The following is a 15,086-nucleotide window of genomic DNA, read 5'->3' as shown; positions in this document are numbered from 1 at the left end:
ATCTGCTGTGCACAGAGCACTTTTACAAACAATTTAGGCCCAAAAATATGTTAAACACATTCAAAGGCCCTAGCTGGCAGTCACTCACCTCAGCTTCACCAGCCAGAGTGCTGGATTCTTCATAGTGCAGGGCCTAGAGCCTCGCTCGACAATGGCTTGCAGATGGGCCAATCAGGGAAGGGTGGCGGGAGGGAGTAGGGAACAGGCCGGGAACAGGAAGAGGGAAAGGTAGGGGGATTCCACTGCGCACAGAGCGCTTTTACAAACAATTTAGCCCCAACAAGATGGTAAACACATTCAAGGGCCCTAGCTGGCCTTTACTCACCTCAGCTTCACCAGGAAGAATGCTGGATTCTTCACAGTACGCGGCCTAGAGCCTCGCTTGACAACTGCTCGTAGATTGGCCATTTAGGTGAGGAGGGTGGGAGGGAGGAGGGAACAGGCCGGGAACAGGAATTGGGAGAGGTAGGGGGAATCCGCTGCACACAGAGCACTTTTACAAAAAATTTAGCCCCAACAAAATGGCAAACACATTCTTATGGTTGCTGAGAAAATGGCCTAAATGATAATAGTACTTTTAAATTAATTGCACATCTTTGGGATATGCTAATTGGAGGCCCACTGTCTCCAGTGCCATTTGCCTCTCTGGGCCAGTGTTATTATACTCCTACGTCCCGTCCCCTTTCCTCCATACTTATGGGACATCTCTCCGTCCTGTGGGACGAGACCGGAGCACTTTGTAAAAAGCATCCAAAAATGTTGCAAACATTTTGTCCTTCCTCTCTTTCTTGCACGGGGCCTGGCAGGCGGCCGTAACCCCCGCCCACCTTGGCTCCGCCCCATGCATCGCCCATCAGTCCTTTTCTCCACTCGTTCGAGACTGAACGCACTTGCATCCGCGGAAGATTTTCTTCCCTTTTTTCCTCTCTGGCTCTCGCTAGCGATCGTGTACTAGTCTGTCTATGTCGTTCAAACTAGACTTTCCAGATTGTTCATCGTGTCACTGAAGCTTCGCGAGGGCGGATCCCCATCCTCTTTGTTTGGAGTGTTTGGGCCCGGGTCACCGTTGGGACTCCTGTTTTTACTGTGATTCCCTTTCGGTCCGGGCTCTTCAGCGTCGGTTGGAGCAGTGGGAGGAAGTGTTCCGACGAACTCCTCCTTTGCATTTTCAAGCGTTCATCGATGAAAAGAAGAGACGCCCGGTAAGTTCTTTACTTTTCAGAGCACCCCGGCCGGGAGACACCTTTCCAGGTTCCTCCTGGGCCGTGAGGGGCGTTGATCGCTCTGTCACCGGGGTTCGACCTGTGGTGCCCGTTGGGCCTAATAATTATACCAGAGTTTTCTCTGAGGGTCTCCATAAGGGGCCTGTGGATACCGGAGTACACTCCGAGGACCCTCCTGTGGGGGCTGCTTGTAGACCCAGTTCTACTGAGTTGTGTGGTACCAAAGCTTGCTCTGAAGCCCCTCTGTTGGCTTCCCTCAAAAATAAGACCGGGGTTCGCACCGGGCCTCGGCGGGGCATGGTGTTACCAAACGGATGTTCGAGGCCTGCGCTAGTAAGGCTGTTACCGGACCTGGGTCCGAGGTCCCTCGTACAGAGGCTAAAGTTACCAACATTTCTGAGAGGCCTGGCAAGGCCTTATCGGTGAAGGTTGTTTCTCACCGTTCCCGCTCTTGTGGCGATGCCAATCTGTTGAGGGGCAAAGAAGGAAAGTTCTTCTTTTACCGGCAGTACCGAGGTCCTTCCTGGGAAGGCTAATTTAGCATTTGGTATGTCGCAGAAACATTCCAGGCCACATAGTACCGGCTCAGCGGAGGTTCCTTATGTTAAGGCTAAAGTTAAGACCCCTGATCCATCGACGGGGACCCCTGCCTCACTTCCTCACGTGCCGGAGTTCCCCTCAGGTGATGACAAAATGGCAGCCGTTCCTGCCACGACCACATCAGCCATTTTGGGCGCTACCCCTACAACTATGCCATTGGCCTCAGGTGTAGGGCTTTGTTCCGTGGGTGAACATAGAGTTCCTTGTGGGCATCCCGTTCTGCCAGTTTATGACTGGAACGCTCGGATGCCCCTTCCGCACAATGTTTTGTTGCCTGCGGGGTCGACACCTTTGATTTATGTGGATATGTCGGTGGATGGGCCGGTGTGGCGCCCTTCCCCATTACGTCCCTGGAATTATCCTCATGAGAAGCCCCCTCTGGTTCCAAAACAGTCCCCGGAGGACGCCTTTTTCGGCAAATTTCAGACACTCGTGCGTACCGACCCCATGAGGGAATATTTCAAAGGGCTTTTTAGGGAGATATGTCCGCCAGCGCCTCCGGCTCCACCCATTCCTCATGTGGTTCCTCCGGCACCTCCCTTGCCTACGGTACCTTCCCTGACTCTTCCGCCTTTGCCCCCATTGTCCCCCGTGGACAAGGCAGCATCTGACACGGCTCAGCAGGATCCTGACCTGCCGGATGACGCGCAGGGCGGTCAGGACAATGAGGACCTGCCCCGCTCTATTAGAGCTTTACATGACCGGGTACTGGACATGATGTGCTTTTTGGATGTTTCGGTGCCAGAGGCACCTTCTCCGCAGGAGGGTGTGCTTTCGGGGGTGTTCACCCTGTCTCCTTTGGAGCGTACCGGCCTGTTCTTGCAGAAGGACGTTCTGGCCGAGGTCCGCAGGGTCTGGGAAAAGCCACACTCTACACTTTTCGTCAATAAAAAAATTGACGCGCGATACTGGGTGCATTCTTCAGAAGAGGTGGCCCTGACGTCTTGCCCGCCCCCTCCTCCACAGTGGTGGCTGCGGCCACTTTACAGTCCAGGCCTGCAGCATCCTCTTCTACGACGGCTACTCTGGTTCTGGGAAAGGAGGATAATCTCCTTGATTCCCTTGGGAGGAAGATTTTCACCAACTCGGCCTTGCAGCTCCGGCAAGCCAATGCCGAACTGATGTTAGCGGGGGCTAATATGCAGATGTGAAAAGGTCTGTCAGAGTTTGAGGAGTTCATCCCGGTCGAGAAGCTGAAAGACTTTAAAGTGGGATTATGCGACACCAGGGTCTTGGCCCAGGATCTCCTGGAGGCTGCGGCTCATCATGTAGACACCTCGCCTCGGGGCCTTATGCTGGGGGTTGATACCTCACGACAGGCGTGGCAGCATGCCACCACATTTTCAAAGGAAGTACAGGACAAGGTGTTGGACCTTCCGTTTGATGGTAAGGAGCTCTTTCATTCTACAACAGATGTAGAGCTGATCAAGACGAAGGATAGCACTCAGACAGCTAAGTCCTTGTCGGTCCTTGTTAAAACTCTGTTTAAAACCCAGAGGCCGTTGTCGCAAAGTCGGCCCTCCTCTGGTTTTAGGGGCTCCTTAGACTGGAAATCTCGCAGAGTGGATACCCCTTCAGGGAATAACCACCGGAGTCAACAACAGACTTGGTTTTTCTCCCGCTCCTCAGCCTCCTCCTCAGGTTCATGTGGCAACACCACTGAAAAACCTACAAAATGAGGGTTTTCCGCACTCGCACGCGACCCCAGTGGAAGGACACATTGTGCCTCATTGGGAGGCATGGCAGACCATCACCGAAGACAGATGGGTCTTGTCAGTCGCTCGGGCGGGCTTCCACTTACCCCTAGCCCCTACCCCACCCTTCAATCCTCATTTTCAGCTGTCGGGATCGCCCTCCCTGAAAGCCGAGGTTCAGAAACTTCTGGACCTCAGAGCTGTAGAACCCGTTCCCCTCGGGAAACGAGGGGAGGGCTTCCACTCCCAGCTGTTTACGGTGCCCAAACCCAACCAGGCTCACCTGAGCACCATCCTAGACCTTTCCCAGTTCAATCTTTTCCTACCCCAAGAGAAATTCAAGATGATCACGCCCAGCCAGATACGGGCTTCCTTGCAGATGGGCGATTGGCTCATCCTGGTGGATCTTCAGGATGCGTACATGCATATTCTGATTTGGAATCCACAAAGGGGATATCTCTGTTTCTCTTTGGGAGAGGAGCACTTCCAGTTTTGAGTGCTTCCTTTTGGCCTCAGCTCTGCGCCGCATGTCTTCACAAAGATGATGTCGGTGATTGCAGCCTATCTTCGTCTGCAGGATATCCATGCGTATCCGTATTTGGATGACTGGCTTTTACGCAGTCCTTGCCCGTTGAAAGCTGCGTGCAATCTTCAGTCTCTCCTTCAGCTCCTGTTCCATCTTGGGCTGTCGGTGAACTGGCGGAAATCTTCTATGACGATCTCGCAGGACTTGATTTTCCTGGGTTTTCGCTGGAACACGATCGACTACAGAGTGTACCTGACGGGGGACAGAATGGCGGATCTGTTGGCCACGTGGCAGATGTTTGCGCAGTCGGAGAACATGTCGGCCTGGTGGTTCCAGAGGCATCTGGGCCTCATGGCCTTGTGCGTGTTGGCTCTTCCTCTTGCTCGTCTCAAGATGAGGCGGACTCAGATGGCTCTTCGGAATTCTTGGCGTCAGGCTGTGGACCCGGATTCCAAGCTGATAATGATTCCGGCTTCCATGAGAGTGGACCTGGAATGGTGGTCATCTCTCAGCAACCTGTTGGTGGGTGCAGGGTTCCAGGACCCAGCCCCTAAGGTGACTATCATGACGGACTCCTCTCTTCTGGGGTGGGGTGTGACGTTGGATCTTCTTCAGGTCTCGGATCTCTGGTCGCCTCAGGACAAGCTCCTCCACATAAATCATATGGAGCTTCTGGCTTCTTGCTAGCGCTCAAGGCGTTCAGACCGATCATTGCCAACAAAGTGGTCCACATACGCACGGACAATGTGGTGTCGATGTATTACATCAACAAACAAGGGGGAACCAAGTCTCCCCCTCTCGTGGACCTGTCCATCCAGATTTGGGAGTGGGCTGTACTTCATGGTGTTTGGCTGCTTGCAGTGCACATCCCGGGCCAGCTGAATGTCACAGCGGATGCCCTCAGCTGACGGACAGTGGTCAACTACGAGTGGGAGTTGAAGGCGGAGGTCCTCTCGTCGATTTTCCAGCGTTGGGGCACACCGGAAGTGGACCTCTTCGCTATGGCGGTAAACAAGAAGCTTCCTCAGTATGCCTCCAGAGGGGGGCTGGGAGCCTCCTCTCTGGGGGATGCTCTCGGGATTCCATGGCACAACATGAGATCTTACGTCTTCCCGCCTCTGCCTCTAGTTCACCAAGCAGTTTGCAAGTTGAGGAACTCGGTGAACTGTTCCCTTCTACTCATAGCCCTGTGGTGGCCGGCCAGGTTTTGGTTCTCAGAGCTTCAACACCTGGAAGTGTATCCTGGATCTTCTTCATCAGGGGGAACAGAAGTTGTGGCATCCCTCCCCACAATCGCTCAGCTTGGCGGCATGGTGCCTGAGTTCAAGTCTTTAGAACATCTTAGCTTGTCTGCGGATAACATGCGTATTATCCAGGCAGCCAGGAAACCCTCGACTAGATCCCAGTACAGAAGCAAATGGCTGATGTTCTGTCATTGGTGTTTAAACAAGAAGTTGGACCCAAGGAGGGCTACAATTGACACATTGCTGTCCTTTGTATCCTTCTTAGCAGAGTCGGGTGTCCACATTCTGTCATGCAGAACTTACCTTTCAGCGGTTTCCGCTTACCTTTCTGCGGACCAATGCTCTCTGTGGAACCCAGTGGTTAAGGGGCATTTTGCAAGCTTGACACGCCTCCAATTCGTAGTCTGCACCCGTCGTGGGATCTAAATGTAGTCCTGACGGCATTGTGCCATAAACCTTTCGAACCAATGGCCACGGTGGACCTCAAGTACCTATCTTGGAAAGTGTCCTTTTTGGTCGCCGTTACGTCAGCAACGTGGGTGAGTGAGCTCCAGGCCTTGTCGGTGGAGCACCCCTTTTTGGTTTTTCACAAGGATACGGTAGTCCTACGGACAAATTTGCTTTCCTGCCAAAGGTGGTATCTGAGTTCCATTTGAATCAGTCGATCTCCCTGCCGGTCTATTTTCCGAACCCTACCTCAGAGGCAGAAAGGTTTCTGCATTGTCTCGATGTCAGAAGGGCGCTTAAGTTCTATCTGGACAGAACCTCAGATTTTAGGAGTTCTTCTCAACTGTTTGTGACCTTCGGTAACCCTCAGGGTAAGCAGGCATCTAAGGCGACTATTTTTCAGTGGATCGCCACCTGCATTACGGAGTCTTTCACCGTCCAAGGGCTGAAGCCTCCTAAGGGTATTCATGCTCACCTGGTGTGGGGCAAGGCAGCCGCCGTTGCTTTTCAGAAATATGTCCCCTGGAAGTCTATTGCTAGGGCAGCTACTTGGGCCTCCCCATCTGCTTTTTGTAAACATTATTGTCTTGACATGAGCTCAAGAGCTGATGCTCAGTTTGGTCAGGCTGTGCTGAAGAACCTGTTTCAGTAAGGGGTATTTCCATCCACCCGTAGTTCGTGTAAGGAGTGCTTGGGAATCTGCCATAAGTATGGAGGAAAAGGGACGGGACATAGGAGTATAATCAGGTTACTCACCGTAGTGACCACCTTACTCCTAGTCCACAGTCCCCTTTCCTCCATACGCCCGCCCGCCGTCCCCTCTAATAAGGTTCCTCTGTTATTGCTAATAGGTCTTAGACCTGGCGATAGAAAAGGACTGATGGGTGATGCGCGGGGCAGAGCCAAGGTGGGCGGGGTTGCGGCCACGTGCCGGGCCCCGCGCAAGACAGAGAGGAAGGACAAAATGTTTGCAACATTTTTTGATGCTTTTTACGAAGTGCTCCGATCCCGTCCCACAGGACGGAGAGATGTCTCATAAGTATGGAGGAAAGGGGACTATGGACTATGAGTAAGGTGGTCACTACGGTGAGTAACCTGATTGGTCTCTTTGTCGTTTGAGATGTAGGGTGCAGATCGTAAATGGGGGATGCATTTGCTACACAGAGATCCCCCCACTGCAGACATCTGGCATCCTGTCCTCTTAACTGAAGCGGACCACCTTTTGATCTGATATGCTTCTATGTTCCTGTTTTTTTTTCTTCTCCAGAGTTCAGCCTTATTTATAGCCCCTGCGTACACACCTTCCCCCTACATTCCGGTAATGCACCAGCCAGAGCATTTGGCCTGCTCAGAACTGCCATTTCAAAGACACTAAGTCTAGGCAAAGTCGGTTTTCAACAACTGTTAACAGGCACACATTATTGCAGTTGTAAACAACTGGGATGTCAGACAGGCTTTCAGTGTGGGAGTCCTTTGTGAAGTTTGTCCCACAGCAAGCAAAAGGGTCTGCCTCGGGCCTGCAGGAACTATTTCATGGAAAGAAAGTGGGCTTTTCTTTTCAAATTTTGCTGGTATTTTGCATGTGAAGCATAATACAGATTACTTTCTTTTCCCTGACATCGTTATGTTGACTGGCGAAAATGTTTCTCTTGTCGTGCTTTTACTGACTGCAAATACACATGCATGGTGTAAGTGTTTAAAAATCCTGTTTTTCATGTGAAAGGGACCTTTGCATTTCTTCTGCCAGGCTGCTTTTCCTTTTGTAATGACAGGTAAGCCTTTTTCACAAAGCACATCCTTTGTTACGTTCAGAAACCCACACAGTCAGCCTTAACCCCTTATGTGCCAATGATGAGTATGCTTGTCCTTTTTGCATAAGCTTGCATAATAGCCTGCCACTTTTTCTTTAATGAAAGCTGGCAGGTCATTTTCACAGAGGGCCTTCAGTTTCATTTATTTGGGGGCTTTCAGTAATCCCCAAATACCTGAAGGCACTCAAATTGTATGCAGTTGCCTGGGAGTGGTGTTGCATGCGTTTATAGCTTTTTGAGCACAGGTTGGTCTGTAGACGTTTTCTGTGTTTTAGTCAATCTGCTTTGGCACTGAGAATGAGGTCCTGATTTTTATAGAGCATATGGGCCCTGTTTGTATTGTTAAGACTTTTTACATAGCAATCAAATATGATCACTCCCAAAAGGGCCTTTTAAATGATACATTTGTGACACAATTTCCATTGTGTTTTGCTGCTACTTTACATAGCATGCCTACTGCATTTCAAAATGCCTTGGCCCATTTCCTCTATACTATTTTTACACTGAACTTGTACTTCGTACACATTCATACAAAGAAACTGACGTGAAAGGGGGGACTTTGTACGGTCTGACATAAGACAAGTACAAGGACGAAATGTGAATTTTAACCTGCCCTGCCATTTTCAGAGACAAGAGATTACTCTGGTGAGCTATCTCACTAATGTTGCAACTGCCCAGAAAATATGTGCGACATAAAAAATTGCAAGGCAGTCCACAAGACCACTTAAATGTGACCTCAAGTGGACTGCCTTCTGATTCGTATTATATATATATATATATATATATATATATATATATATATATATATATATATATAGTCAATGTAAAAACGTTGTTGAAGGGACGTCATGGTTTAGTTGCACTAAAACAAACAAGAACTTCAATGAAAAAACTTTTTAATGTGGATTTTACGTTTAAATTGCACTATTAAAAACCTTTGAAACAAAACGTTAAGGGGATGTTATGGTTGCAACAAGGTAAAATTGAAAAACCAGAGAAATTCGCCAGTTATGGTAAGCTTTGCAACCATTATTTGTGCCACCACCATGCACTGCTAAGACTAGCACCCAGGACATCAATGATGACATCACAAATGGCATCATTGATGACATCATAGCCGGTCCCTGGTGGCCATGCCCACTTTAATCCCATTGCCAGTCCCTGGTGCCGTATGCATTACACACTTTACAGCATCGGTAATTGAGACTTAGGACCTCATTACGACCCTGGCGCTCCCGGGAGAGGCACCGTTCATTACGGGATGCCCTATTATGAGGTCCCCTTGCGGGACCCGCTCAGAATGTCTGGTCAGACCAGACGTCCTTAGCAGGTCCCTCAAGGGGACCAGGGAGCTAATAACGGGCCGTTATTAACGGGCTCGTTATTAGCTCCCTCCCCATTCCCATTGAGCCCTGTGGGGGCTCAAATGGGAATGGGGATGGGTTTTTTTCATTGAGGAATTACTGGGTCCTCCAAGGTTGGAATGGACCGGTAATTCCTCATTGAAGGAACCTGGACCTGGCACCCGGCTGCCTCCATACTCGTAATGAGGCTAGTGTTTCAATGCTAGATTGTATAGAGATCTCACGCATGTTAATGGGCCTTTGAAGCAGGCTGTGGTAGCAGCAGGCTTTGTGCCTCAGCTGCAGATTTAAAAATGCATTTAAAGCAAATGGCCTGACACAGTTGTGTAGTGTTCCTATATAAAGTTAATTCTAACCTTAATTGTTATCATGACCCTATTATATGTCCTAGTGCTCTGATCATTTTATGAAATGGTGCTGAGAAAAGAAGCCACATGATTATGCAACTCTACCTCCAAATACTGCATTGCAGAATTTAGTCATAAACATTGTTTCTTGCATATGCTGTAAAGGGTATGACATTGTTTAACAGACTAGATATCCTACCATTTGTTCAACTAAATTTGATTTATTTGACCAAATACACACATGTACTTATGAGGCAGGGGAGTAGGGAGTTGGTGGGTGGGAAGAGGGTGTGGGATAGGTAGCAGAGGCATGGGGTGCGCTCCCATAACACAAATAAACTCAAATGTAGGCCAACCACAAATAATTGACCAATTTGTAGACTATCAAGTCTATGTAGCAATATAGAATTGCTGCATTGTATTCTGCAAACCATGATATTTAAGATTTCCTGGGAACCGGTTCTGAGTATACAAGGGCATGCTGTTTTTAAGATGTTTACTTGCATTACATAGAAATAGAGACAGCTGCTCTAATCTGATGATGTGATGCCCGGGTTCACATTTCTGCTCTGATTGGTTCTTCTGCCATTCAACTATGTAATAATATTTATATCAATTTGGGAGACCATATGACACATGTTGGCTGTGCAATGTGATCCACGAACAAGAATGATGATGCATGTTCATTGCAACCGAGCATTCTTATTGCATTGTGAAATGTGTTTTAATATCTGTGATGATAGAACAGCCTTTTATCCATGTGATACTGCTTGCTAAATTGTACATTTTTGTGTTCTCAGATTTCTCCTGCAGTGTCTTGAGGATCTGGATGCCAATCTGAGGAAACTAAATTCGCGCTTGTTTGTGATTCGCGGACAACCAGCAGATGTATTTCCACGTCTCTTTAAAGTAGGTTTCTACACAAGTGTGGCTGACCATTTCTGAATACATGTTGGCAAACAATATAGAAACTCTTTTCAGTCTTCAAACAAACTGTTAGATGAACTAAACAGTTCTATGCACACCTTTATTTCCGTATTAGTTTTGTATGTTATTGCCATTAAATTTTATTGCGAGAACCGAAGACGAAGGACTTTCGGGTTCAGAATTAGGGGTTTATCATATAACTGCATGGCAGTCTATTGTTTATATGGTTCGTAATTTCAAGATGTACACACAATATCTATTTTTGTAACCATCACAAAGCATCTGAATGTAATACTTTGAGGTACAGTACATGCTTGAATTATACGTTTTATAAGTAATCTCTCTCCCTTTTGAATGCATGTGATCTCTGAAATGAACACCATTCCTAAAATTACCGGCAATAGTCAACTTTTTTTTTGATGGTGTTAAACCAGTAAATGTCGAAACTGTTTTTACATGTTTCACCAATCATATAGCTGTGTTTACTGGTTCATTGTCAACGGAGTATGTTCATGTTGTTGAAAAGTTGTTTTGTGTCTAATAATGCAACAATTCATTTTCACTAATCTTTCTTTCAGGAATGGAAAATAGCAAAACTTTCCATCGAGTATGATTCTGAGCCATTTGGGAAAGAGCGAGATGCAGCAATTAAAAAACTAGCAAGTGAGGCTGGAGTAGAAGTCATTGTACGAATTTCTCACACCTTATATGAACTCGACAAGTAAGTCACGGTTTAATTTAGTACATGTGGTCTGTATTCCAATTGTACAAGACTAGTGTGATACAATACCCATACAATGCAATTGTGATTAGTCCGAGGATTCAAAGCGCAATCGCGATTCTATTATTGGCACAGAGGGGAGTATTACGCATCTCTCTTTTCCTTTTATGCAGCAGCAAGAAAACTAAATGTTTTTAAATTCTTAAGAACTACTGCTCCCAACATTCAACAGTCCATGCCCCTCCCTCTTCTCCTCCAATCAGTGATGTTAGTGTCACAGTATTTGCTCTGGCCCTTTTGACAACAGCTTTTTTTTCCACTGACAACTGCCACACAGCCTGTCACCGAGCCACCAGCAGGACAAACCGTTCCTGAGAACCCCATGCACAGGTCCTAGTAGAATGTCTGGTCATCCTGTGTTCCTGCATCTGGGAAGAAAGACACAGAACCAAATGACTACTAGGTGGGTACGAGCGAGGGATAATACTTGCCTTTGTGCCATTAATACAATCTTGACTGTCCATTGTATTCCAATGCTAATCAGTATTCTAAGGCATGGCACGGAGGCTTCTGTTATGCAGATTTCAAACCTGTGTCAACACAGCTGTTGAAGCATGCACAACAGGTTGCAGTAAAATGTGTAAAATGTTGCGGGGTTAGCCCAATAAGCTGCCTTGAGTATGTCCTCCAACCTGGCCCCAGCCCAAAATGCCCTTGAAGCCATTGCAACCCTAACCGAATGAGCTCCAAACATGTCTGTGTCAACCCCTGCCTCCCTCATCACCATCTTCATACATCTAGATAGAGTGGGGAAGAAAAGCAGAGAAAAATGGCTTCCGAAAGGAAATAAATAATGCTCCAGTAAACGTACAAAGCAACTGTGGCCTGCTTTTAACACTTAAGACATAGCACAACACACAATTGTGGATTTTTTGGAAAAGCCAGAAAATCAATGAGCTTAGATGCAGTTTTAGTGTAACGAAGTACGTAGAAAGAAACCCCAGATGCAGAAAATACTCAACCTTTTATGTCCATGGCGTGTACGTCTGCCAGCCAACTGAATGCTACGAGTCACATACGTGTGAACATTTTCGTGGAAAGTTGTTTGATGGATAATTGGGTGCTGGAAGACCAACATTCGAGAAAATTCGAAACCAAACTTGCATCCCAGAGATGGGAATATCTCAGGGCTGGTAGTACTAAAATACAAATTCCCTGAAGTAATCGACAAACCAAGGGATGTTCACCAACCGGAAATCTGCCCACCAAGACATAGTAGGTGGATAGCACAGAATGGTTCAGGTTGGCCATCCATTAAGAAGAGGACTCAACCAGCTCTGCCAAACAATTCATTGCCACGACTACAGGGGCTCGATGGGGATCAAAATCTCTCTAACACCAATGCTACAAAGCTGCCCACGCAGATTTATAAGATCATAGGGTGCCCAGGATCGACTGACCAGATCTTTAGCTGGTTCAGAAATGTCCTGTGGTCCATTGAATGAATCTCTCCATGGTGTTTCCAAATGATATGGGGATACTTTGGCAGGAGCAGCGGACATCCTGCTGAAACCAAAGGATCTTCAGATACCACCCCTGCGTGATCCGCAGTGGTCTGATCAACACAATTTCAGTGTGCTCTGATGTAATGGATAGGAGTACTTTGGGGATCAGGCCAAATGGCGGGAATGCATACATGACCCCTTTACCCCACTTCGTAAGGAACATATCCGTACCCTGAGCCTCCAGCTCTGGTTTGCAGCTCAAAAACACAGGGATCTTCGTGTTGAGATGGGATGTGAATAGATCTATCTAAAAGGGACCCCTAAATACCAGCAGCCTTCCAAAAACTGCCAGCTGCAGCTGCCGATCTGCTGGGTCTCGCCAGTGCCGGGAACACCAATCTGCATCCACATTGGATACCTCCAGGATTAATATCGGTTGAACCTTCAATTGCTAGGAGAGACAGATGTCCCAAAAGGTCATGGCTAGATCTGATAACTGTTTGGACTTTTTTCTACCCTGCTTGTTTATATATATTGAGCCGTAGACTGGTTGTCCATCTGGCTTGCAACGCTGCAGCGCTGTATCCAGTGATATAATGGCTGGAAATAACATTGAGGGTGACTCGATATATATTTTTTTAAAACTATACACCATTTTCCCCAAATATTCTAGGAATGGAGTTTGCTGATATAATTGCACCAGTCCTAAAATATGTTGGGAAGGGTGTTTAGTGCCTTTAAAAAAAGAACCATCAATGTTATTTCCAGCGATTATTTTACATACAACCATGCAGCGCCACCTGTCTCTTGCAAAGCTTTGTACTGCAAAGGAACTTGCAAGCATATCTAATCAATTGATATTCTTGCTGGACTCAATGTGCAACCACTCTCCTCCAGTGGAAACCCCACTGCAGCGAGCCCCCACCCTCTGAGGCTGGCTGATTCTAATAGTAGACTCAGCAAAGTGCCGAAATTGGCTTTGGCGTTCTATGCATCTACCTGGTGCAGCCACCAGCGCAGCCCGTCGTGTGATTCAGAAGAAAGCCAAACCCACGAGAATAATCTGTGTTTCCCCACAGCCCCGGATGACTCGGCCTCTGAAGTGCTCTGTAGCGAAGCATGCTGGGAATATTGCCTGAATCGATGCTATCAGCGGCCCTGCAATCCTGGATTGCTGCCGTAGAGACAGAAATTGGACCCGCAATGCTCACCTCAATTCCTTCTTATGTCTCGAATCCTCTACTTTGGTAGCCGAAGGGCAGAGAAAACAGAGTCAATCGTGAAATAAAGAAATTGCAAGTTCTGAACTGCCCATGTTCCGGATTTGTCCCAATTAATGACAAATCACAATGGCCTCAGCAAATGGATGATGTGGTCTAAATGTAGCTTAAGTACCTCCACAGAATGTCGTCTAAGTACATCAACAGCTATATCCATTTGAAGCATAAGAAGCCAACTACTGGATGTAATCATTTTGTAAAGCACAAAGGGACAGACAACAGGCCAGAGAGAAAACATTGAAAAAGATGGTGTTTCCATTGAAAACACTAAACGCCCTGTGCTCCGGAGCGATTGGAATGGTAAGGCATGCATCCTTAAATCCAGTGCCAACCAATTGCCAGGCCTCAATATGTCTCTCAACAAAGCAATCATCTCCATCTTGAAGTGGTGATGTATTAGATACTGGTTGAGGGACCGAACATTGAACACTGACTGAAAGGATCAGTCCTTCCTTACCAAGAAAATGTTGCTGATGAAAATGGTCAGACTTGAGTGTGTGGGGGGGGCAAGGTCCTATTGCCCTTTTTGCCAATAATTGACAGATTTCTCTGCCGACTGCTTTTTCCTGACCCCGACTCCATTGAAGTTGTGTGGGTCAGTGAGGTTACTGGGGGATTCTTAAGAATGCATTACCCCCTTACTGCTGCCAGCACCTAGGGCTCTTTCAATGCGATACCCCCAACCACTCTTTGAAGAAAAACTGAATTTTACCGCCCACCAGATAGGGAATGCTTTAAACGTTGGAATACTTACTGCTGGAAATGGGTCGATTGTTCCCTGGCTATAGCTCTATTGCATTGTCCTCTTTGGGAGAAGAATATGGCTCTACTTCTAAACGGTTGATGATATCCTTGCTACCCTGGCGCATGCTGCAGTGAGGGTCTGTAACTGCAGCTGTGGCTGGCCTGGGCCTGGCCATATTGGCAACCCGTAGCCCGACCGGCCCAAGCAGAAACCCAAAGCTGAAAGATCTTCTTCAAGGAGGACTGTGCTCTATCAAGAGTAGTACAGCTGGGGACACATTTAGCAATAACCTTCACAGATGCAGCTCCAAAGAGAACTCCAATGCCTTGCCTTGTGCTGGAATGTCTGGCAGGTCCACCAACTTGAGGTTAATTTTTCTTTAGTACTCCTTTTCTCCATTGTTGTTTAATTGAGGCTTTACTGTCACCTATAAGACAAACCACCGTTGTGCCCAATCAGAGACAACATCTGGATCCAATTGTTCTCTTGTAACCCAGGCCTTTTCTGTCATGTCCATGATTCTTAGGACTGGACTCACTATATTTAACAACCAGTCTTGGCACGTAGCCCATGCCCTTTTGACCACTTTGGCAACTTCTTTTACTTATCGGGAGAAGAAAATGGCTAGCTTAGGGACTGTATGATTTTTCCC

General features: G+C 47.4%; 1 protein-coding gene across 1 annotated transcript in view; it reads left to right on the top strand.

Annotated features, from left to right (window-relative positions):
• Window positions 1-15,086, top strand: part of CRY1 (cryptochrome circadian regulator 1) — a 232,938-nt gene that overhangs the window by 57,140 nt on the left and 160,712 nt on the right. Inside the window, exons 2-3 of the mRNA XM_069628274.1 lie at window positions 10,057-10,165; window positions 10,762-10,904. Coding sequence (XP_069484375.1) covers window positions 10,057-10,165; window positions 10,762-10,904 — 252 coding nt within the window. The remainder of the gene's footprint in view (window positions 1-10,056; window positions 10,166-10,761; window positions 10,905-15,086) is intronic.

Source organism: Ambystoma mexicanum, chromosome 12, assembly GCF_040938575.1.
Source record: "Ambystoma mexicanum isolate Mex_15411 chromosome 12, UKY_AmexF1_1, whole genome shotgun sequence".
NCBI lineage: Eukaryota > Metazoa > Chordata > Amphibia > Caudata > Ambystomatidae > Ambystoma > Ambystoma mexicanum.
The sequence above is the reverse complement of the archived record's forward strand: the minus strand, read 5'-3'. Positions and strand labels throughout refer to the sequence as shown.